General features: G+C 44.2%; 1 protein-coding gene across 3 annotated transcripts in view; it reads right to left on the bottom strand.

Annotated features, from left to right (window-relative positions):
- The window catches only part of LOC140486454 (lebercilin-like protein), a 91,100-nt gene that overhangs the window by 4,099 nt on the left and 62,880 nt on the right, over positions 1-24,121 (bottom strand). For 2 of the 3 annotated variants that reach the window (XM_072585639.1, XM_072585640.1), the window contains 2 exons: positions 22,218-22,327; positions 20,003-20,105 (listed from right to left, as the gene is read on the bottom strand). The exons of the other annotated variant lie outside the window; for it this stretch is intronic. In XM_072585639.1, the coding sequence (XP_072441740.1) occupies positions 20,003-20,105; positions 22,218-22,327 (213 nt within the window). The remainder of the gene's footprint in view (positions 1-20,002; positions 20,106-22,217; positions 22,328-24,121) is intronic. 3 annotated transcript variants of the gene reach the window in all.

Raw genomic sequence — 24,121 nt, 5'->3', positions numbered from 1 at the left:
GTCAGAGGTGGACCAAATAGAAGGTCCCTTCCCTGAGGAAAGATACACGGCACGGGAAGTAGTCCAGAAAAGGTTCATCAGGTTGATATCAGGATAGAGAGATGATCTTATGAAGAGATATTTAATAGGTTTGGTTTGTACTAATTGGAATTGTGGGTGTAGCTACACATCATGGACAACAGTGGTCCGAGAAGACAGCTGACGAGCAGCTTATCAAGGCCATCTGGAGATGGGCAATAAATTTTGGGCCCTGTTGGTGATGCCCACTTTAAATTCAGTTTACTTTTATGTAATTGGCTGACTAAAACAAGAAGTTGGAAGTTATTAATATCATGATATTATTCTGGCTTGAACAGAATTGTTTTTTTTAACCAATATCACAAACTCCATTCCCCAGCCATTGATTTCATCCCCAGTCCTGATAACAGTCCAAAGCTGAAACTATTTTATCCTGAAGAAGTTTCTGATCTGTTGTCATTTGAACCATTGGCTTTCACCTCCATGCATAGATTGACAGTAAACATTTAATTCATGTACAGATTGCAGACATGAATTAATATTCTTATTTGTAATAAAAATAAATCATATTTGATATTTTGATCAAGATAAAGAAACTTATCAGTGTCTCACAATCATATTTTCCATAGAACTGGGGCATATATTTGATCCTGAGTTGAGTTTCTGATCCCATACCTGCTCCATCACCAAGAACAGCAGCAATATCCACAGGTGTAACAACACCTGAATTTACTGTGACCTCAGTTTAGGTACTGTTGAAATGCATGTCCATGGTTTTCTCAAGCTGTTAATTCAAGAGTTGACTTTTTCAAAGCTTTCTTGGCCAGCCTCCAATCACTAATCCTCTGTAAAATTCAACTCATACAAATTTGAATTGAATTCATATATTCATGTCTGTATACTAACTCGCACTAAGTCTAATCCACTCATCATTTTGAGCTTGTTGACCTACCCCCAGTGAAGAAAACCCTCTTATTTAAATTTTACATCTTTTTGTTTAATTCCCACAAGGCCTCTCTAGCCTCCTATAGCCCTTTTATTCTGGAAGAGTTCTGCATTTCTTCAAATTTTGACCTTTTTTACACCCTCTACTATATTTACAGCCAGAGTCATATAAGATGGAAACAGACCCTTCAGGCTAAAAGCAATGACTGCAGATGCTGGAAACCAGATTCTGGATTAGTGGTGCTGGAAGAGCACAGCAGTTCAGGCAGCATCCAAGGAGCTTTGAAATCGACATTTCGGGCAAAAGCCCTTCATCAGGAATAAAGGCAGTGAGTCTGAAGCATGGAGAGATAAGCTAGAGGAGGGTGGGTGTGGGGAGAAAGTTGCATAGAGTACAATGGGTGAGTGGGGGAGGGGATGAAGGTGATGGGTCAGGGAGGAGGAGATGGAGTGGATAGGTGGAAAAGGAGATAGGCAGGTAGGACAAGTCCGGACAAGTCATGGGGACAGTTACTGAGCTGGAAGTTTAGAACTAGGGGGAGGTGGGGGAAGGGGAAATGAGGAAACTATTGAAGTCCACATTGATGCCCTGGGGTTGAAGAGTTCCGAGGCGGAAGATGAGGCGTTCTTCTTCCAGGCACAGAACAGACCAGATGGCCTCCTTCTTTAGAGACCGCAATTTCCCTTCCCACGTGGTTAAAGATGCCGTCCAATGCATCTCGTCTACATCCTGCACCTCCGCCCTCAGACCCCACCCCTCCAACCGTAACAAGGACAGAACGCCCCTGGTGCTCACCTTCCACCCGACCAACCTTCGCATAAACCAAATCATCCGCCGACATTTCCGCCACCTCCAAACAGACCCCACTACCAGGGATATATTCCCCTCCCCACCCCTTTCCGCCTTCCGCAAAGACCGTTCTCTCCGCGACTACCTGGTCAGGCCCACGCCCCCAAACAGCCCACCCTCCAATCCTGGCATTTTCCCCTCCCACCGCAGGAACTGTAAAACCTGTGCCCACACCTCCTCCCTCACCTCTATCCAAGGCCCTAAAAGAGCCTTCCACATCCATCACAGATTTACTTGCACATCCACTAATATCATTTATTGTATCCGTTGCTCCCGATGCGGTCTCCTCTACGTTGGGGAGACTGGGCACCTCCTAGCAGAGCGCTTTAGGGAACATCTCCGGGACACCCGCACCAATCAACCACACTGCCCCCGTGGCCCAACATTTCAACTCCCCCTCCCACTCTTCCGAGGACATGGAGGTCCTGGGCCTCCTTCACCGCCGGTCCCTCACCACCAGACACGCCTGGAGGAAGAGCGCCTCAACTTCCGCCTCGGAACACTTCAACCCCAGGGCATCAATGTGGACTTCAACAGTTTCCTCATTTCCCCTTCCCCCACCTCACCCGAGTTCTAAACTTCCAGCTCAGTAACTGTCCCCATGACTTGTCTGGACTTGTCCTACCTGCCTATCTCCTTTTCCACCTATCCACTCCACCTCCTCTTCCCTGACCTATCACCTTCATCCCCTCCCCCACTCACCCATTGTACTCTATGCGACTTTCTCCCCACCCCCACTCTCCTCTAGCTTATCTCTCCACGCTTCAGGCTCACCGCCTTTATTCTTGATGAAGGGCTTTTGCCCGAAACATCGATTTCGAAGCTACTTGGATGCTGCCTGAACTGCTGTGCTCTTCCAGCACCACTAATCCAGAAACAGACCCTTCAGTCCAACCAGTCCATTCTAACCATGATCCCAAACTAAGCTAGTCCCACTTGCCTACAATTGGCCCAAATCCCTCCAAATATTTCTTATTCATGTACTATCTAAGTATCTGTTAAATGTTGTAACTGTACCCACATCCACCACTTCCTTCTGTTGAAGGAGTGCATTGTTTCATTGGATTTTTTAGATGGAACACACTGCTGCCATTATACATTGGTGGTGAAGGGTGCGAAAGTCACACTGCTAACTTGTATCTTGCAGATGGTGGATATGTTTTGAGGACTCAGGAGGTGGTATGTGCACCAGAGACTCCCTCAGATCTGTATTTGTAGCCACAATATTTATATGGCTGGTCCAATTCAGTTTCTGGTCAATGATAACCCCAAAGACATTGATAATATGGGATCTAGCAATGGTAATGCGCTACTGAATGTAAAGGGAAGATCGTTAGCTTCACTCTTACTAGAGATGGCCATTGCTTGGCACTTATGTGGCATGTCTATTACTTGCCACATATCAGCCTGAGCCTGGATGTTATCCTGGTCTTTTTGCATATAAAGCACAGGTTGCTGTAGTTTGAGAAATAGCAAATAATGTTGACCATTGTGCAATCATTAGTGAACATTCCCAGTTCTGACATTAGAATGGAGCAATAGTCATTGAAACAGTGAAGATGGTAGGGTCTGGGATATCACCCTGACTACAGTGATTTTCTGGGATTGAGATGATTGACTTCCATCAACTACAATTACCTTCCTTTGTGCCAGGAATAATGCCAACCAGCAGAGACATTTCCCCCTGCTTCCCATTGTCTCCAGTTTTTCTCAGGATTCTTGTACCAGACTCAGTTAGATACAGTCTCATTGCTAAGAACAGTCACTCTCATCTCACCTCTGCGGTTCAGCACTTTTGTCCATGCTTGGATCCAAGCTCTAGTGAGTTATGAGCTGCTGGATCCCAAATTTAGCACATTATTGCTGAGCACTGGTCATCTAAAAGTGCTGACATGTATAAGCGTCAATCACCTAACTGTATATCATTATTAGCTCCTGATATTTGCAATGAAATAGTTGCAATGAAAAGCAATGAAATAGTTGCTTCCAAATTACTTTTCCATCCAAGAAAATCTCTTTTGCTCAGAGTTTCATCAAATAGAGAGCCTTTCTGTTGTGGCAAAACTGATGGAAAGTTGGGAATCTTAGGATACCTGGCCCCCCACCACAACTGAACCCCGACCCAGATCTGGCATTTCTCATTTTTGTGAAGGTCAGATTGGTAGTGGTCAGTAGTCATGCACATTTCCCAGGGGCATTTAGCAATTTAAGTGATCGGATATTTCAGTTCATATCAGATGTTGAAGTCCCTTGTGTCTGGAACCCAGTGTATCGTCAATCGACTACGTAAAAACAGTTCCTTTCTGAGTGAATTTCTTTGAGACAGTCGGAGTATCCTTTTGGAGAGCTGAGTTGCCCCTGTGGTGATGATCTCTGACACCTCCGGGTATATCTGTGGAGATGATCTCAGCCACCTCCGGGTACGTCTGTGGAGATGGTCCCTGACACCTCCGGGTATATCTGTGGAGATGGTCCCTGACACCTCCGGGTATATCTGTGGAGATGGTCCCTGACACCTCCGGGTATATCTGTGGAGATGATCCCTGACACCTCCGGGTACGTCTGTGGAGATGGTCCCTGACACCTCCGGGTATATCTGTAGAGATGGTCCCTGACACCTCCGGGTATATCTGTAGAGATGGTCCCTGACACCTCCGGGTATATCTGTGGAGATGGTCCCTGACACCTCCGGGTATATCTGTAGAGATGGTCCCTGACACCTCCGGGTATGTCTGTGGTGATGGTCCCTGACACCTCCGGGTATATCTGTGGAGATGGTCCCTGACACCTCCGGGTACGTCTGTGGAGATGGTCCCTGACACCTCCGGGTATATCTGTAGAGATGGTCCCTGACACCTCCGGGTATATCTGTAGAGATGGTCCCTGACACCTCCGGGTATGTCTGTGGTGATGGTCCCTGACACCTCCGGGTACGTCTGTGGTGATGGTCCCTGACACCTCCGGGTACGTCTGTGGTGATGGTCCCTGACACCTCCGGGTACGTCTGTGGTGATGGTCCCTGACACCTCCGGGTACGTCTGTGGTGATGGTCCCTGACACCTCCGGGTACGTCTGTGGTGATGGTCCCTGACACCTCCGGGTATATCCGTGGTGATGGTCCCTGACACCTCCGGGTACGTCTGTGGTGATGGTCCCTGACACCTCCAGGTACGTCTGTGGTGATGGTCCCTGACAGCTCTGGGTACACCTGTGATTATGGTCCCTGACACCTCCGGATAGGTCAGTGGAGATGGTCCCTTTCTTGTGCTAAAAGGTCATTGACTTGAAACATTAACTCTGGAGCTCTCTCCACAGATGCTGCCTGACCTGTTGCGTATTTCTAGTATTTTCCATTTTTACTCAAAATCATTTGCATGTTGAATATTAAATTGCTGTTTGTGGAAGCTTTGCATGTGTAAATTGGTTGGCATGATTCATAAACAAAAATAGTTAACTCCTATTATGTCCACAATACATGAAGAGAGATTATAAATTGTTTTGAAAACTATCCTTTCTTGACTACATTTTAAAATTGACTTTGCTAAACTAAAACTTGGCTGCCACCAATTACATGTTGCAAGTTGAGTATAGTTTCTGGAAAGTTTCAATCAGCAGTTACAAGAACAAAGCTAACCTCTCTCACTCTTGTACTGTGGGTACCTTGTAGTCCATAAATACAAAGGCTTAGACACCATATCTTCCCAGCAGGGACTGAGGACTAAAAGTAGTCATCAAACCTCATTATGTCTGAAATGGTACCAACAGTTGAACACCTATCTCATATAATGAACAACGGACTTAGACTGGTGGCCCGGAAGCGTAACCTCACTACACTTGTGGAGCTGTTAACATTCCCATTTGTCTCGTAAACATGATTCCTGAACCCCTGATCAGAATTGTCAAAATGTTTTTTTAATGAACCTGTACCATGACCAAAACTCCTCAGATGTTTGAAAAAACTTTCATTATTTGTTTCCCAGCCCTAGCCTCAGTCTGGTAAAAATTAGGTCTATTAACATTACAGTCCATAAAGAATCTAACTAGTGACACTACAACCAGACTCCAGGGTTCTCTATGACTGCTCTCGTCTAAATCTCCAATAAAACTTAGTTCTGGAATCTCACAAACTTGCACTGCGAGGATATTGTCAACAAACACAAAAGCACAGTAGACAGTGTCTCCCTATCAGGGACTGAGAGCAAAAAGGACCTATCAAGACTTATTATGCCAACATCAACCAGAAAAGTAGACAAAGTCTCTACTGCAACCTCATCTTGATGGATCTTCTTCAACTTTTAAAGGAATTCTGCAGCTTCAGCTAACTGCATCCACTTGAATCTGAGCTTCCACAGAAAGAACCTTGACTGAACACTGAATTTATGACTCAGACAAAAGTTCAATAGATTAATATAATTCGTTGATTGCATTTTATGATTCTTCTTAACTGTAAACTCTTTTGTTTCCTTCTTTTTATTTTTCCATCTCTGTGTGTGCATGCGTGTACGTGTATGTGTTTGACTTAAGCCTGAAGGGATTTTGTTGCAGTTTGTTTAAAAATTGAAATTCACAGATAGAGTGCTTGGGGGAGCTCAAGACACAGTCTATAAAAAGATGGGGTGGGGGAGGAAGAGAAGATTAAAGAAAATCTTTGCTTCTGAGCAGCAGAGGAGATGCATAAAATAATTCAGTTTATCCACTCTCCCCTTGCATAATACTGCATTTAAAAATTTTTCTTTAATTGTGAAGAAATTTGGAATGCTGCAGGTTGTGAAAGGTATCAAATAAATGCAAGTATTGCTTTATTTTCTCATTTGGCTCTTGCTACAAGGCATAGTGGAAAAGGCAGAGGTGGGTACTGCAAAGGCTGGAGATTAGAGTCAAGATTAGAGTGGTACTGGAAATGCACAGCCAAGTCAGGCAGCATCCGAGGAGCAGAAAATTGACATTTCAGGCAAACGTCCTTCATCAGGATTGAGATTGGGAGCCTCGGGGGTGGACCGATAAATAGGAGGGTGGGTGGGGCTGGACAGAAGGTAGCTGAGAGTGCGATAGGTGAATGGAGGTGGGGGTAAAAAAGGTGATACGTCAGAGAGGAGGGTGGAGCAGATAGTGGGAAGGAAGATTGACAGGTGGGACAGGTCATGAGGACAGTGCTGAGCTGTAAGGTTTGAAGTGGGGTAAGGTGGGGGGAGGGAAATGAGGAAACTGGTGAAGTCCACATTGATGCCATGGGGTTGAAGGGTCATGAGGTGGAAGATGACGCGTTCTTCCTGCAGGCGTCTGGTGGTGAGGGAGTGGCGATGGAGGAGACCCAGGACCTGCATGTCCTCGGCAGAGTAGGAAGGGGAGTTGAAATGTTCAGCCATGGGTGTCCTGAAGATGTTCTCTGAAGCGCTATGAGAGAAGGCGTCCGGTCTCCCCAATGTGGAGGAGACTGCATCTGGAGCAACGGATACAATAAATGACATGTGGAAGTGCAGGTGAAACTTTGATGGATGTGGAAGGCTCCTTTACGGTCTTGGACGGAGGTGAGGGGGGAGGTGTGGATGCAGGTTTTGCAACTCTTGTCATGGCAGGGGAAGGTGCCAGGAGGGGAAGGTGGATTTTTGGGGGGTGTGGACCTGACCAGGTAGTTGCAGAGGGAACGGTCTTTGCAGAAAGCGCATAGGGGTATGGAGGGAAATATGTTGCAGGTGGTGGGGTCCATTTGAAGGTGGCAGAAATGTCGGCAGTTGATGCGATTTATGCGGAGGTTGGAGGGGTGGAGGGTGAGGACCGGGGGGGTTCTGTCCTTGTTGCGGTTGGACAGGTGGGATTCGAGGGCGGAGGTGTGGGATGTGGATGAGATACATTGGAGGGCATCTTCAACCATGTGGGAGGGGAAATTGGTCTTTAAAGAAGGAGGTCATCTGGTGTGTTCTGTGGTGGAACGGGTCCTCCTGGGAGCAGATGCAGTGAGACGGAGGAATTGGGAACACAGGAGAGCATTTTTGCAGGAGGTAGGGAGGGAGAAGATGTAATCCAGGTGGCTGTGGGAGTCAGTGGGTTTGTAAAAATGTCAGTGTTGAGTCGATCCTCATGGATGGCGATGGAGAGGTCTAGGAAGGGGAGGGAGGTGTCAGAGATGGTCCAGGTGAATTTAAGGTCGGGATGGAATATGTTGGTCGAAGTTTCCAGGTGAATTTAAGGTCTGGTAAGCTGCAGGTACACAGAGGGATTTGGGAGTCCTCATGCATAATTCACAAGATAGCAGTCAAGTGTAGTGGATACTAGGGAAGGCACATGGAATGTTGGCCGTTATTTCAAAGGGAATGGAGTATAAATTTAGATTTTGCTAAAACAAAAGAAGGCACTTGTTTTGGGTTACTGGAGGCAGTTCAGGGAGGGTTCACTTGGCTGATACTGGGTATGGAGGAACTATCTTATAAGGAGAGATTAGGTCTGTAGTCATTGGAATTTGAAAGAATGAGAGGTGACCTTATTGAACCAACAAATTATTTTTAGAGGACTTAACGGTAGATGAGGAAAAGTTTCCCTTTGTGGGAGAATTTAGGACCAGAGGGCATATTCTCAGAATAAGGGTTGCTCACTTAAAATAGAGTTAACGAGGAATGTCTTTTCTCAGATGGGAGTGAATCTCTGGAACTCTTTGCTGCACAGCATTGTGAAGATTTGGTCATTGAGTCCATTTCAGGCTGAGATAAACAGATTTTTAATCAGTAAAGGAATCAAGGGTAATGGAGAAAAGGTATGAAAATGGAGTTGAAGCTTATCAGACCAGCCATGATCTCATTGAATGGCAGAACAGACTCAATGGGCTAAATGATCTACTTCTGCTCTCATGTCTTCTGGGCTTTTGTCTTTGTTTTCATGTTCTAGGTGGCTTAAGGTAAGGGGTGAAGTTTATGTATGTAGAAAAATAACAACTGAAATATTGATTTGGACACGAGAGACTTATCTGTTAAGATGTTAAGGTTATTTATAACCTCAGTCATGCTTATAGAACTTGATGAGTGAAGTTGATGGGAATATTTAAATTTGGAGTGGGAGTTTGCATTAATTCCATTAGTGGGTGGCACGGTGGCACAGTGGTTAGCACTGCTGCCTCACAGCGCCAGAGGCCCGGGTTCAATTCCCGCCTCAGGCGACTGACTGTGTGGAGTTTGCACATTCTCCCCGTGTCTGCGTGGGTTTCCTCCGGGTGCTCCGGTTTCCTCCCACAGTCCAAAAATGTGCAGGTTAGGTGAATTGGCTATGCTAAATTGCCCATAGTGTTAGGTGCAAAGTAAATGTCGGGGAATGGGTCTGGGTGGGTGCGCTTTGGCGGGTCGGTGTGGACTTGTTGGGCCGAAGGGCCTGATTCCACGCTGTAAGTAATCTAATCTAATCACCTGTTTGAACTTGTACTTAATCAGAAGTCAACCGACACCAGGTTATAGTCCAACAGGTTTATTTGAAACCACAAGCTTTTGGAGCGCTGCACCTTCGTCAGATGAACTAACTTCATCTGAAAGTGGCAGGATAGGTGGAGACAGCAGTAAACAAAGCATACAGTGTTCTCAGCTTTATTAATATGGACAGAAACAAAAGCAAGGAGGTAATATTGAACTTGTAAGAAAAATATTTTTACACAGCAAGTAGTTAGGATCTGGAATGCACTGTCTGGAAATGTGGCAGAGGCAGTTTCAATTGAGGCATTCAAGAGGGTATTGGATGACTATTTGGATAGAAATAGTGTGCAAGGCTATGGAGAGAAGGCACCAGGAATGATGCTCATCAGAAGGGCAGTTGCAGACACAGTGAGCCGAATGACCTCCTTCTGCACTGTAACAATTCTGAGATTGTGATTCTTCCTTATCTGTGCTTCACTGAACTGGAATTGTATTATGACATCATGTTATTTTCCAAATTTCTTTTCAAATGTAGGTTTTCCATTGCGCTCTTGAAGGTGCTGACATAAGTTTCCAACTGTGTTTCAGCAGGTGCTGGAATAAACTGTTATTTCCAATGTGAGTCCAGGTTACTGAAACTTAAACAACATCTGAACTAAACATTCATAGGAACCTTCCAGTCAAGGTTATGAGAGACTTCTGTGACTGGCACTATGATATCAATTGTTTACAGTTTATGCAAATGACTTAGGCATACCTTATATTCTTGCATCTATCAAATTTGCCTACAACACAATGATAGCAGTAAATTAAAAGTCTTGAAGAGGACCCAAAGATGTTACAGAAAGATATTTGATAGATTAAGTGAGTGGCAAAAATGTAACTCCATTTTGCCAGGAAGAATTTTAAAAAGCACATTTTCTAAATGGAGACATTGCAGAGGTCTGAGATGTAGAAGAATCTGGGTATTTTGTTGCATTTATCACAAGTAATTAGGAAAGTTATTTTCCTTTATACATTTATGTATTGTGAGCATTATTGGCTGGGCCAACATTTACTATCCATCCTTAGATGCATTCAAGAAGATGCTGCTGAGGTGTCGTCTTGAACCGCTGCAGTCCATTTGGTTGTAAGTATGCCTATAATATCATTAGGGAGGGAATTCCAGGATTTTGGCCCAGTGACACTGATTAACCCTAAGCTGATTTTCAAGTGAGTTGCTTGGACAGGAGTTCGCAGGTGATGATGTTCTCATGTATCTGCTACTCTCGTTCTTCTAAATGTAATTGGTTATGGCTTTGGAAAATGCTGTCAAAGGAGCCTTAGTGAATTTCTGCTGCACATTTTGTGGATGGTATAGACTGCTGCTGTTGACAATAGACAATAGACAATAGGTGCAGGAGTAGGCCATTCAGCCCTTCGAGCCTGTACCACCATTCAATATGATCATGGCTGATCATTCCTAATCAGTATCCTCTTCCTGCCTTATCTCCATAACCCTTGATTCCACTATCTTTGAGAGCTCTATCCAACTCTTTCTTAAACGAATCCAGAGACTGGGCCTCCACCGCCCTCTGGGGCAGAGCATTCCACACAGCCACCACTCTCTGGGTGAAGAAGTTTCTCCTCATCTCTGTCCTAAATGGTCTACCCCGTACTTTTAAGCTGTGTCCTCTGGTTCGGCACTCACCCATCAACGGAAACATGTTTCCTGCTGCCAGAGTGTCCAATCCTTTCATAATCTTATATGTCTCAATCAGATCCCCTCTCAGTCTTCTAAGCCCAGTTGCTTCAGTCTTTCAGTGTAAGGTAATCCCGCCATTCCAGGAATTGACCTCGTGAATCTACGCTGTACTCCCTCAATAGCCAGAATGTCTTTCCTCAAATTTGGAGACCAGAACTGCACACAGTACTCCAGGTGTGGTCCAGCCCTGTACAGCTGCAGAAGCACTTCTTTGCTTCTATACTCAATTCCTCTTGTTATGAAGGCTAGCATGCTATTAGCCTTCTTCACTACCTGCTGTTCCTGCATGCTTGCCTTCATTGACTGGTGTACAAGAACACCCAGGTCTCTCTGTAGTGCCTCTTTACCTAAATTCATTTCATTAAGGTAGTAATCTGCCTTCCTGTTCTTGCCACCAAGTGGATAACCATACATTTATCCACATTAAACTGCATCTGCCATGCATCTGCCCACTCACCTAATTTGTCCAGGTCACCCTATAATCTCCTAACATCCTCATCACATTTCACCCTGCCACCCAGCTTTGTATCATCAGCAAATTTGCGAATGTTATTGCTGATACCATCTTCTATATCATTAACATATATTGTAAAAAGCTGCGGTCCCAGCACGGATCCCTGCGGTACCCCACTGATCACTGCCTGCCATTCCGAAATGGAGCCGTTTATCACTACCCTTTGTTTCCTATCAGCCAACCAATATTCAATCCAATCTAGTACTTTGCCCCCAATACCATGTGCCCTAATTTTACTCACTAACCTCCTGTGTGGGACTTTATCAAAAGCTTTCTGAAAGTCCACATACACTACATCTACTGGATCTCCCTCATCCATCTTCAGAGTTACATTGAGCATCGATGGTGGAGGAAGTGATTGTAGGGGTGCTACAAATCAAGTGGGCCACTCTGTCTTGGATGTGTCAAGCTTCTTAAGGGTTGTTGGAGCTGCATTCAGATGAAAGTGGGGAGTAGATGGTGGACAAGCTTTGCGGAGGCAGGAGATGACTCACCAACTGCAGGTTTCCATGTCTCTGACCTGTTTTTGGAGGCATGGTATTGAATAGCTAGTTAAGTTCAATTCTGATTAATTGTAACCTTCAGAATGTTGAGAGCAAGAAATTAATCAAATCGTAATGCCATTGAATGTCAAGGAAAAATAGATTCTCTATTGGACACGGTCTTTGCCTAATATTTGTATGGTGCAAATGCTATATGCCACTTGTCAAATATTGTTCAGGTCTTAAATGCGTTTAGACGTGGACTGTTTCAGTACAAGAACGGTGCTGAACATTGTGCAGTCATCAACAAACATCCCCACTTCTGATTTGATGCTTGAGAGAAGGTCATTGATGAAGAGTGGAAGATGGCTGGGCCAAGGAGACTACCTGAGGAACTTCTGCAGAGATGTCCAGGAGCTGAGATGACTGACCTTCAACAACCATCTCCATCTCCTCTCCCCACCTCCTGTTATGTATTCACTAGCCCTTCTGACCTTCTGCTCTCTGATGCTGAATGTTCTGTACACAGTAAAAGTCTTAATTTTTAACACCTTTTCCTCACACGTCAGAGAATTTCGGGTACAACTTGATGTTGAACTTTTCTCCATCGTGTTTGCATCCATGCCGATTTCTTTGGACAAGATCCTCTCCCCATACCACGGATCCCTTCACCCTCCTCCAACCTTCTTTCTCCATCTGGACCCCTCCCTCTGGCCAATTCCCTGCACTTAACCTGTTCATCGAGAACTGTCAACATGATATTGGTCACCTCAATTTCTCTGCCCAGCCCCCCACCACCTCCCCCTCCCATTTCAATCTATATTCCTCTGAACTGACTGCATTGTATGCTCTCGGATCCAACCCTAACTTTGTAATCAAGTCTGCTGACAAGGTGGTTGTTGTCTAACAAACTGACCTCTACATTATGGGCTGGGCACCAGCTCTCAGGTACCTATTCCTATCTCTCCCTGGTCTGTGACTCGACCATGGAACACCAGGCCATTGTGTCAATAACGATCAAGAATGTCACTTCATCCAGTGATCTCCCCCCACTGCCTCCAAGCTCATTGTCCCTGTTTCTAACACCTTCCCAAAATCTACAAAACAGGACTGCCCAAGCAGACCCATTGTTTTTGCCTGCTCCTGCCCCACTGAACTCATCTCTTCCTACCTCGACACAATTCTTTTCCTCTCCTTGTCCAGTTCCTTTCCACTGTGATTCCTCTGACATTTTACATCATTTCAGAATTTCCAGTTTGTAGGCTCCAGCTGCCTCTTCTTTATCATGGATGTGCAATCTCTTTACATGTCCACCCTCCATTAAGATAGTCTCTACTTCTTCCTGGAAAATAGGCCTAAACCATCCTCATCAACCACCACCCTCCTCGCCCTGGCCAAGCTCAGCCTTACTTTGACAACTTCTCCTCCAACTCCTCTCACTTTCCTCAGGTCAGAGGGGATTACCATGGGTACCAGCATGGGCCCCAGTGTGTCTGTCTCTTTGTAAGGTACGTGGAACATTTCTTGTTCCAGTCCTGCTCTGGCCCTTAACCACAACTCTTTCTCCGGAACACTGACATAATTGGTGCTGCTTCCCTTTCTTGTCATGAATTGGAAAAGTTTATCAATTTCACTTCCAATGTCCAGCCGGTTCTCACCTTCACCTGGTCCATCTCCAACTCCTCCCATTCCTTCCTCAAATCTCTGTTTCCATTTCTGGGAATTGGCTGGCCACTAATATCCACGAGGTAAAAACAATGACTGCAGATGCTGGAAACCAGATTCTGGATGAGTGCTGCTGGAAGAGCACAGCAGTTCAGGCAGCATCCAAGCAGCTTCGAAATCGACATTTCGGGCATAAGCCCTCCATCAGGAATAAAGGCAGTGAGCCTGAAGCGTGGAGAGATAAGCTAGAGGAGGGTGGGGGTGGGGAGAAAGTAGCATAGAGTACAATGGGTGAGTGGGGGAGGGGATTAAGGTCAAGGAGGAGAGGGTGGAGTGGATAGGTGGAAAAGGAGATAGGCAGGTAGGACAAGTCCGGACAAGTCATGGGGACAGTTACTGAGCTGGAAGTTTAGAACTAGGGTGAGGGGGGCAAGGGGAAATGAGGAAACTGTTGAAGTCCACATTGATGCCCTGGGGTTGAAATGTTCCGAGGGGGAAGATGAGGCATTCTTCCTCCAGGCGGGTCTGGTGGTGAGGGAGCGGCGGTGAAGGAGGCCCAGGACCTCCATGTCTCAGAAGGGTGGGAGGGGGAGTTGAAATGTTGGGCCACGGGGCGGTGTGGTTGATTGGTGCAGGTGTCCCAGAGCTCTGCTAGGAGGCGCCCAGTCTCCCCAATGTAGAGGAGACCGCATCGGGAGCAACGGATACAATAAATGATATTAGTGGATGTGCAAGTAAAACTTTGATGGATGTGGAAGGCTCCTTTAGGGCCTTGGATAGAGGTGAGGGAGGTGGTGTGGGCGCAGGTTTTACAGTTCCTGCGGTGGCAGCGGAAAGTGCCAGGATTGGAGGGTGGGTTGTTTGGGGGCGTGGGCCTGACCAGGTAGTCGCGGAGGGAACGGTCTTTGCGGAAGGCGGAAAGGGGTGGGAAGGGAAATATATCCCTGGTAGTGGGGTCTGTTTGGAGGTGGCGGAAATGTCAGCGGATGATTTGGTTTATGCGAAGGTTGGTAGGGTGGAAGGTGAGCACCAGGGGCGTTCTGTCCTTGTTACGGCTGGAGGGGTGGGGTCTGAGGGCGGAGGTGCGGGATGTAGACGAGATGCGTTGGAGGGCATCTTTAACCACGTGGGAAGGGAAATTGCGGTCTCTAAAGAAGGAGGCCATCTGGTGTGTTCTGTGGTGGAACTGGTCCTCCTGGGAGCAGATACGGCGGAGGCGGAGGAACTGGGAATACGGGATGGCATTTTTGGAAGAGGTAGGGTGGGAAGAGGTGTAATCCAGGTAGCTGTGGGAGTTGGTGGGTTTGTAAAAAATGTCAGTGTCAAGTCAGTCGTCATTAATGGAGATGGAGAGGTCCAGGAAGGGGAGGGAGGTGTCAGAGATGGTCCAGGTAAATTTAAGGTCAGGGTGGAATGCGTTGGTGAAGTTGATGAATTGTTCAACCTCCTCGCAGGAGCACGAGGTGGCGCCAATGCAGTCATCAATGTAGCGGAGGAAGAGGTGGGGAGTGGTGCCGGTGTAATTACGGAAGATCAACTGCTCTACATAGCCAACAAAGAGACAGGCATAGCTGGGGCCCATACGTGTGCCCATGGCTACCCCTTTGGTCTGGAGGAAGTGGGAGGATTCAAAGGAGAAATTGTTAAGGGTGAGGACCAGTTCAGCCAAACGAATGAGAGTGTCGGTGGAAGGGTACTGTTGGGGACGTCTGGAGAGGAAAAAACAGAGGGCTTGGAGGCCCTGGTCATGGCGGATGGAGGTGTAGAGGGATTGGATATTCATGGTAAAGATGAGGTGTTGGGGCCCAGGGAAACGGAAGTCTTGGAGGAGGTGGAGGGCGTGGGTGGTGTCTCAAACATATGTGAGGAGTTCCTGGACTAGGGGGGATAGGACAGTGTCGAGGTAGGTAGAGATGAGTTCAGTGGGGCAGGAGCATGCTGAGACAATGGGTCGGCCAGGGTGGTCAGGGTTGTGGATCTTGGGAAGGAGGTAGAACCGGGCAGTGCGGGGTTCCTGGACTATGAGGTTGGAAGCTGTGGGTGGGAGATCCCCTGAGGTGATGAGGTTCTGTATGGTCTGGGAGATGATGGTTTGGTGATGGGGAGTGGGGTCATGGTCGTGGGGGCAGTAGGAAGAGGTATCCTCGAGTTGACGTTTGGCTTCAGCAGTGTAGAGATCAGTGCGCCAGACTACCACTGCGCCCCCTTTATCCGCTGGCTTGATGGTGAGGTTGGGATTGGAGCAGAGGGATTGGAGGGCTGCGCGTTGTGAGGGTGAGAGGTTGGAGTGGGGGAGGGAGGTAGACAGGTTGAGGCGGTTAATGTCCCGGCGGCCGTTGGAAATGAAGAAGTCGAGGGCAGGTAATAGGCCAGCGCGGGGTGTCCAGGTGGATGCAATGTGTTGGAGGTGGGCGAAGGGGTCCTCGGAAGATGGGCGGGAGTCCTGATTGTGAAAGTAAGCTCGGAGGCGGAGGCGACGGAAGAATTGTTCGACATCACGGCGGTAATATCCACTACAAACCCATTGACTCCTACAGTTACCTTTATGAAAGATCCTCACACTCTGCTTCCTGTAAAGACTCAATTCCATTTTCCCAGTTTCTCTGTCTCTGTCACATCCGATTCAATGATGCCAACGTCGACAAGGGTGCCTCTGAAAATGTCCACCTTCTTCCTCAACCAAGAATTCCCCACCACCCCTGTTGACAGGGCCCTCAGTTGTGTTCATATATCTCTCACACTTCATCCCTCACCCTTTCTCTTCGCTTCTACAAGTGATAAGGTGTACCTGATCCTTACCTACCGTGTACCTGATCCTTACCTACCATCCCATCAGCATCCACATCCAAAGAATCATTAGCTGCCATTTCCGCCACCTCCAGCGAGATGTCACCATTAGGCACATATTCCCTTCCTGTCCCTTGTCAGCAGGGATTGTTCCTTGGGACATCTTCATCCATTCCTCCTTCACTCTCAACATCTTCCCATACCCGCTTGGCACTTTCCCATGCAATTGCAGAAGATGCAACACTTGTTTTTTACTTCCTCCCTCCTCACTAACCAAGGGCCCAGAAACACTGTCCAGTTGAAGCAGGAATTTACCTGCCTTCACTGAATTTAGTCTACTGCATTTGCTGCTCACAATGTAGTCTTGACTACGTTGGGGAGTCAAAAGCACAGACTGGGTGACTGCTTTGCAGAACACCTAAGCTCTATCCGCAAAAATTACCCTGAGCTTCCTGTTCCCTGTCATGTCAACACACCAACGTGTTCCCTGGTCAGCATCTCTGTCGTGGGCTTGCTACAACACTGGAGCTGAACTCAGTGCAAGCTGGAAGAACAACACTTCATTTTCTGCTTGGGAACCCTGCAACCTTTTGGACTCAATATCAAATTCAATAATTTTAGGGCCTGAGCACCTTCTTCCATGTTATTACCTTAACCACCACACACCAGGCCTTGTCATTACATGTGCTACTACCACAATATTCTTAATAGTAGCTATTGATTCTCCCAGACTGACTTTTATTCACTCCTTTGTCTGCCCAACTGTTTTTCTCACACCTTGGGCTATATTTTATCCTCACTCCTCCCCCTACTCTATCCTCAGCATATTTACCAACCTTTTCTTAGCTAAGATCAGTTCTGAATAGCAAACATGCTCCAATATATTCATGACATTAAATTATTTTAGACAGAGTCTTTTCCTAGCCTTTGAAGCTTTATCTGGTTTTCACTAATGGATATATAAAATGTAACTAACTATCTTCTTAATTTCATACCATAGGGCAAAAAGTTATAATTTTTAATTACCGCATTATCTAAAATAATTTGGATTACTGTTTATAACTGCTGCAGTGTAGCTTTATTTGCAATTTAGAAGATCCCACACATACTTTCTGCTTATCAAGGAAGAATGTTACATTGACAGCAAAGGCATTTGTCTAATGTAGAGTCATAGAGTCATAGAGATGTACAGCATGGAAACAGACCCTTCGGTCCAACCCATCCATGCCGATCAGATATCCCAACCCAATCTAGTCCCACCTGCCAGCACCCGGCCCATATCCCTCCAAACCCTTCCTATTCATATACCCATCCAAATGCCTCTTAAATGTTGCAATTGTACCAGCCTCCACCACTTCCTCTGGCAGCTCATTCCATACATGTACCACCCTCTGTGTGAAAAACTTGCCCCTTAGGTCTCTTTTATATCTTTCCCCTCTCACCCAAAACCTATGCCCTCTAGTTCTGGACTCTCCTACCCCAGAGAAAAGACTTTGCCTATTTACCCTATCCACGCCCCTCATAATTTTGTAAACCTTGACAAGGTCACCCCTCAACCTCTGATGCTCCAGGGAAAACAGCCAAAGGATTGGTATTTCCCTATATTATGATGGCAATTGTACAACAGAAAGTAGTTCATGAGGTTTAAATACCTTTGGGATGTGTAGAAGAAGTAATGAGGTGGCTAACAAATGAACTTTCTTCCTGTCTTTCTTTCTGCTGCCTAATGTCCAAACACTAGGCTATATAATATCATGATGGCATCTCCTTTCCCGACAATATCTATTCTTACAATTCCTCAAAGTAAGATATCACTGATTATTGGAAATTAGGAATTTATTTTGTGGTTGTGGCCAAGCCTAGTGGTGATCATGTTCATTCTAGCCAAGTTACAACCATGCTGGAACATAAGGCTCTCACTCCAGTATTCTGAGGCAGCGTTAAGCCCAAATACCGGAGTTGAAGGACTATTGTGCTGAGCCATTACATTGCCCAATCCTCCCCTTCTTTACAATAAGGTGACCAGTAGGATTTATAACAGTTGAATATGTGGAATATAACAAAAAAAGTGTTCTCTACAGTGACATCATTCTGGTCTTTTATACTGGAATCTGACAGTGGAATGAGCTTTCTGGAAATTGCTGTGATAACCAAACCAAAAATTTTGTTCCTTTTTTAAAAGGAACAAAGGGTGGAGGGGGGGTGGTCTGGGGGAATAGTAGCTAGGAATGAGATAGATGAATGTGGGGCATGATGGTGATAGGTCAGAGCGGAGGGTCGGGTGGATACGTGGGAAGGACGATGGACAGGTAGGACAGTTCAAGAGGGCGGTGCCAAGTTGGAGAGTTAGAAGATTACTTAAGATTACAAACAGATCTTGATCAATTAGGTCAATCGGCTGAGGAGTGGCAAATTAGTTTAATTTGGATAAATGTAAGGTGCTGCATTCTGGTAAAACAAACAAGGGCAGAAATTATACAGTTAATCGTAAGGGCATAGATAAGGTGAATAGCAAAGGTCTTTTCCCCAGAGTGGGAGAATTCAAAACTGGGGGCATATTGTTAAGGTGAAAGGAGAAAGGTTTAAAAGGGACCTGAGGGGTAACTTTTTCACACAGGTGGTTCATATATGGAATGAACTGCCAGAGGAAGCGCAAGATACAGGTACAGTTACAACATTTAAAAGACATTTGGATGAGTACATGAATAGGAAAGGTTTAGAGGAATATGGGCCAAACACAGGCAAGGGAGACTCGTTTAAGTTAGAAAACTTAAAACAGCATAGACGAGTTGGACTGAAGGGTCTGTTTCTGTGCTACATGAATCTATGACTCTAAGACTACCACTCATATGTGTTTTTAATTATTCATATGATCATTATTAGTGAAGAGTAAAACCAGTAAATGTGGTTAATGATTATATAAATACAAAACCTTAATTGTCACCAACAAAAGCAGATACATGGCCACACCACTACCTTCAAATTCCCCTCCAAGCCACTCACCATCCTGATTTGGAAATATATTGCCGTTCCTTCATAGTTGCTGGATCAAAATCCTGGAATTTTTTCCCTAGCGGCATTGTGGGTCAACCCAAAGCAGGTGGACTGCAGCGGTTCAAGAAGACAGCTCATCACCTCCCTTCTCAAGGGCAACTAGAGACAGGCAATAAATGGTGGCCAGCCAGCAATGCCCACATTCCATAAATGAATTTATTTTCACAAGTGTAGCTTCATAATCTTCATAGAACTTTTACTTCCCAAAGATAGAGTTGACCTCTCCCTGTTTCTTTTGGATATCTTTCATTCCTGGAAAATTGGTCAGATAGTGGACCTTTCTATTGCAAGAGAGTTCTAATGTTACTCTTTCTCCTTCTCCCACACCCAAACCTCACCACTCCCACTTTCCTGGTCTCAGTCCAGCTTCTCTGTATAGTATAGCAAATGAAGACCAGTGATGATTTTAGGAAAATGCACTCTCTGTGGTGTAGCACTTTAGTGCTTGAAAATTAAAAACATATTTGATGTAGTTATTGTCCCTCATGCCATCTCTAATAATTAATTACTTTCAGTTCAGGTGCATTACTGCAGAGAATATGAAAGGTTCACCTTTTCTTAGTCTTTCCATCTCAAAATCCAATTCAGTGTCTTCCTTTCTGAGTTGTATTTTTGATGTTTTGCAATCTTCATTAGCTTCATTTGGTGCTTCCTTCTGTTGTAAAATAGTTATTTTTAAAATAAGCTTTTGTATATTGATTGAGTGTGATCTCAAGGGCAGTGTGATAACAGCAGTGTGGTACCACTTTTATTAAGGCATTATTTTCAACTGTCCCGAGTTTCATTACATGATTGGACATCATACTGCTGCTGTCACTCACTTCAATTAAACAAACACAACAAAAATCAAGGTACACAGCAGAAAACTCTGTAACACACTTCATTCACTTGAGGCAGAGCAATAATAATGAGTACTAAGCCAAGGTGGCTGCCTGATAATTTAGTGCAGACCCAATTCTCCCAGGTCTATCACTGGTTTGTGCTAAGCTAGAAGACCTCAATCAGAATGCATTGTGGGAAATGCTACAGTTCTCTTCAATCTCACTCAGGTGAAGGATAGCATCAGAATTCTGAGCTCCTGTATTTTTTGACTAATGTTGTATTCTAAAATTAAAATGCATTGAAGACAAGCATAGACTTGATTGTAATGTTACTTCACAAGCCCTGAAAATAATACATAGGTTAATATCAGAGTCTGCACTGTCAGCAGGATAGCTGAGAGATGTTTTGTTTCTGCTCAGTAATGTCATGAATCAGCTGGCTTATTTATTTTTCTTTTCCTTATGTTGACTAACTCATAATTCAAATATTGGCTAACTCTAAAAATACTACCCCGTTCTTTAAAGTATGGTTTGATAGAGTCCCAGGTCTAGAGTCTAATTAGATCTAATCTAATCTAATCTAATAGAGTCCCTTTTGGCTTATGTTGGCTTTTTCTCGGTTCTATTTCATGCCGCCAATCTTTGACCTCAAATTTGACCTCTTTTTTTTCCTGCAATCTACTCTGCTCTGATGCTCTCTACTCTTTCACTTGTCAAACACTTCTCCCCACATAGATTCTTACTCCCTCACCTTAAAACCTCAGTTAACTGAGATTATCTTTCTCTCTGAGTTCCATTCTTTCTTATGGATCTCATGATTTTTGACTTCTGCCAATAAACTCCTTATTTATGTCGCTGTTCCTTTTGACCTACTCAGCATCTTTAGATTTTGCTATTTTATGTTGGTTGACTTTTAGATTTCCTGTGAGCTGGACTGGATATTTGCTTTTTTCTGAGTGTGTATATTTTCAATATCATAGAAGGCAGTTTCTGAGCAACATTTGGTGAAACAAGGCCAGATTCAAATCAATAAGCTGCTTTTTAAAAGATAATTTATTTTTCTAATCAACCAGTTCGTAGATGTCTTACACACCTCTGGACTAGGTGGGACTTGAACCCAAGCCTCCTGCTTTGGAGTAAGCATGCTACCACTGTGCCACAAGGGGGCTCAAACTGCTTTATTTCAAATGTGTTTTTTTATTTAACCTATTTTTCCCAGTCAACCTGTTTAGAGGTGTTATTACACACCCCTGGAGCAAATGGGACTTGAAGCCAGGCCTCCCAGTCCAGGGATAGGGACTTACTGCTGTAACATAAGAGAGCTTAAGCTGCTTTACTTCTCAGCAAGGTGAACATACAAAACAGCTGTTTGGACAGGACTTAATTAATTCAACAGCACAATTTACCTTCAAGCAATAATAGATTTAACACACTGAATGGCCATTGCATCAGTACGCCATTTAACTTGACATAACTTAATTCTTTACTTAAAGGCACAGTTTCATGCTAGTAATCTGACAAATTTCAAAACTTCACACTATGTAGTCTTTAGTAATAAGCCTAAACAGTGAGCGTAAAAAAGCAATTCAACACGTGTATACACGTTTCTGCAGGAATGAAGAATTCTGCAATAATCAGCAAGAATAACCTGACTTAATTTCATTCCCCTTCCTCTCTTAACTCAATGTCAGAGCCCAACCATAATCCTCTGTAAGGCTAGTTCACACAAATCAAGATCCTTCTGGTTGTGTCAGTTGTAACTGAAAAGTGAACTTATCAACTTAACCACCACTATAATAGAATTATCTGTGCCAGTGGAATTAATAAAGTATTCTTTCGTATTTAGTGCAACTACTATGAAAATCACTTTGTATCAGTTAATTGACAAATGACAGGGTATGTTACATCTGAAGTCTGGTTGAAATAGAAAATCAGTAAAAGGTTACCTCACTATGTACAGACTTCTTCTCTAAATTTGGGAGGACATTATGAGGAGAAAAGGAAGTGATGGGAGACAAAGATTCTTCTGTCTGTATTGCTTTGGCCACATTTTCAGCTGTGTGATAAAAAGATACAATAAATGCAACTACAGAATTACTACAGAACCTACCATAGTCCAGATCCAAGTGAAATTTATACATATTTAGCTTTTATTCCATTGCAGCACATTCAAACATCATTACTGTCATTCTTTTTAATTGCAGCGCAGGTGAATTTATAATGCCATATACTGAAAGGTTTTATGAAATACAGAGGATTAAGAAGCAGGATAGAAAAAGTCATTTTCTTTAAAAAAAACAAAGTCTAATTAAATAGGAATAATAGGTATTCATTCACACTGGGAATGTAAACAAAGCTATTTGAGACAATAGAATTTGATCCTCTACTCTGATGACATACACTTATTAACTCTGGGACACAAGTTTAATTTTCTGAATTTAGAAATGGCTTAGAAGGATCATATTATTTACTATTAAGTAAAACAGAATGTTTCCATTTAAATAATAAAAACGTTGTGGGCTAATTACAAAGGAAGGCACAAAGTGGAAATGAGTTTGTGACAAAATTTGGTTGATTGGAACTGATTGAGGATGATGGCAGGTAGGTAAAGTTTACTAATTGCAAAAGAAAGAATTCTATGTCAATTTTTTCCTCTTTCTAAAATCTCCTATTGATCTCGTGCACAAATCCAGCGTTTGACCACCTACTGAATTTTTAGGGGCTAATTTTGTTAACACCATGCTGATACAATAAGTAATATTGTTTGACTGCATTTAAGTCCCATCTACTTCAGAGGTGTGTAATATCTTGGAACAGGTTGATTAGAAAAATAGGTTAAACTACATTAATAGTCCAGAGGGACTTCTAAGAAAAAAAATGTTGCTGTAAGGCTTTATTGGCATGAAACTGAATCCTCTATCTCATTGGATACTATTACACATGATCGCAAGAAAATTACACATAGGGAACATCATTTGACCAATATGTTTTAACTGCATCAATTGCCTTTGACTCTACAATCCTATTTGAAAGCTTATTCCAAGTGTTGGTGTCCCTCTGTGTGGAGGTAGATTTATTAATCACAGCCCTAAAATTAGTTTATACTCATTTATTTCATTCCAATATTCACATTTTGATTTCAGTGTTCCAGATTTGGCTTTCTAATGACATTTACTATCTTAGCCAGGGTATCAGCAGACTGCAGACTCAAATCCCAAACCTCAGCACATAGTCCAGGCTGACACTTTAGCGCAGTAAGGAATGCTGTCTGTGTGTTGTCTTGTGGACCCCTGGAATGGCAGTGAGGCGGCAGCTGCAGCAATAGCAGATCAGGGACTCCTGGCTGGTGGTAGCTATGTTTGGGACCCTGGTCTATGAAGATAAACTCTATTTAAGTCCTTTCTTTTATTCTTCTTGTACCTCAAAATGGTGCCAGATTGTGGAGGTAGAGCACTTTTCACTGTACAGTCAGTTCTGTTATAACACGACAGTTCTGTGCTTGTGCGATCTCACGTTAAAAGAAAATCACACAATAGTCGTGCCATTCAAACTATTGGGGCCAGAATCGCGTTGTAGCTAATACAGGTAAGGAACGTCAAGGTGATACAGAGGAAATGAGTGTAAGCACGTATGTGCATGCATGGAGTCATTTTTAAGTCATTCATAGGCACTAAATATTACAGGCTTAGCCATCATTAATTGTCTAGGCCTAATTGCTTTTGAGAAGGTGTAGTTCATTCTTTTAGTTGAAAAATTCTTCATTTTAATTATCTTAGTTAAAAATCACACAGGTTATAGTCCAACAGGTTTATTTGGAAGTACTAGCTTTCATAGCACTGTTCCATCATCA

The sequence above is a fragment of the Chiloscyllium punctatum genome, chromosome 15 (genome assembly GCF_047496795.1).
Source record: "Chiloscyllium punctatum isolate Juve2018m chromosome 15, sChiPun1.3, whole genome shotgun sequence".
NCBI lineage: Eukaryota > Metazoa > Chordata > Chondrichthyes > Orectolobiformes > Hemiscylliidae > Chiloscyllium > Chiloscyllium punctatum.
Note: the sequence above shows the minus strand (reverse complement) of the source record. Positions and strands in the feature narration are given on the sequence as shown.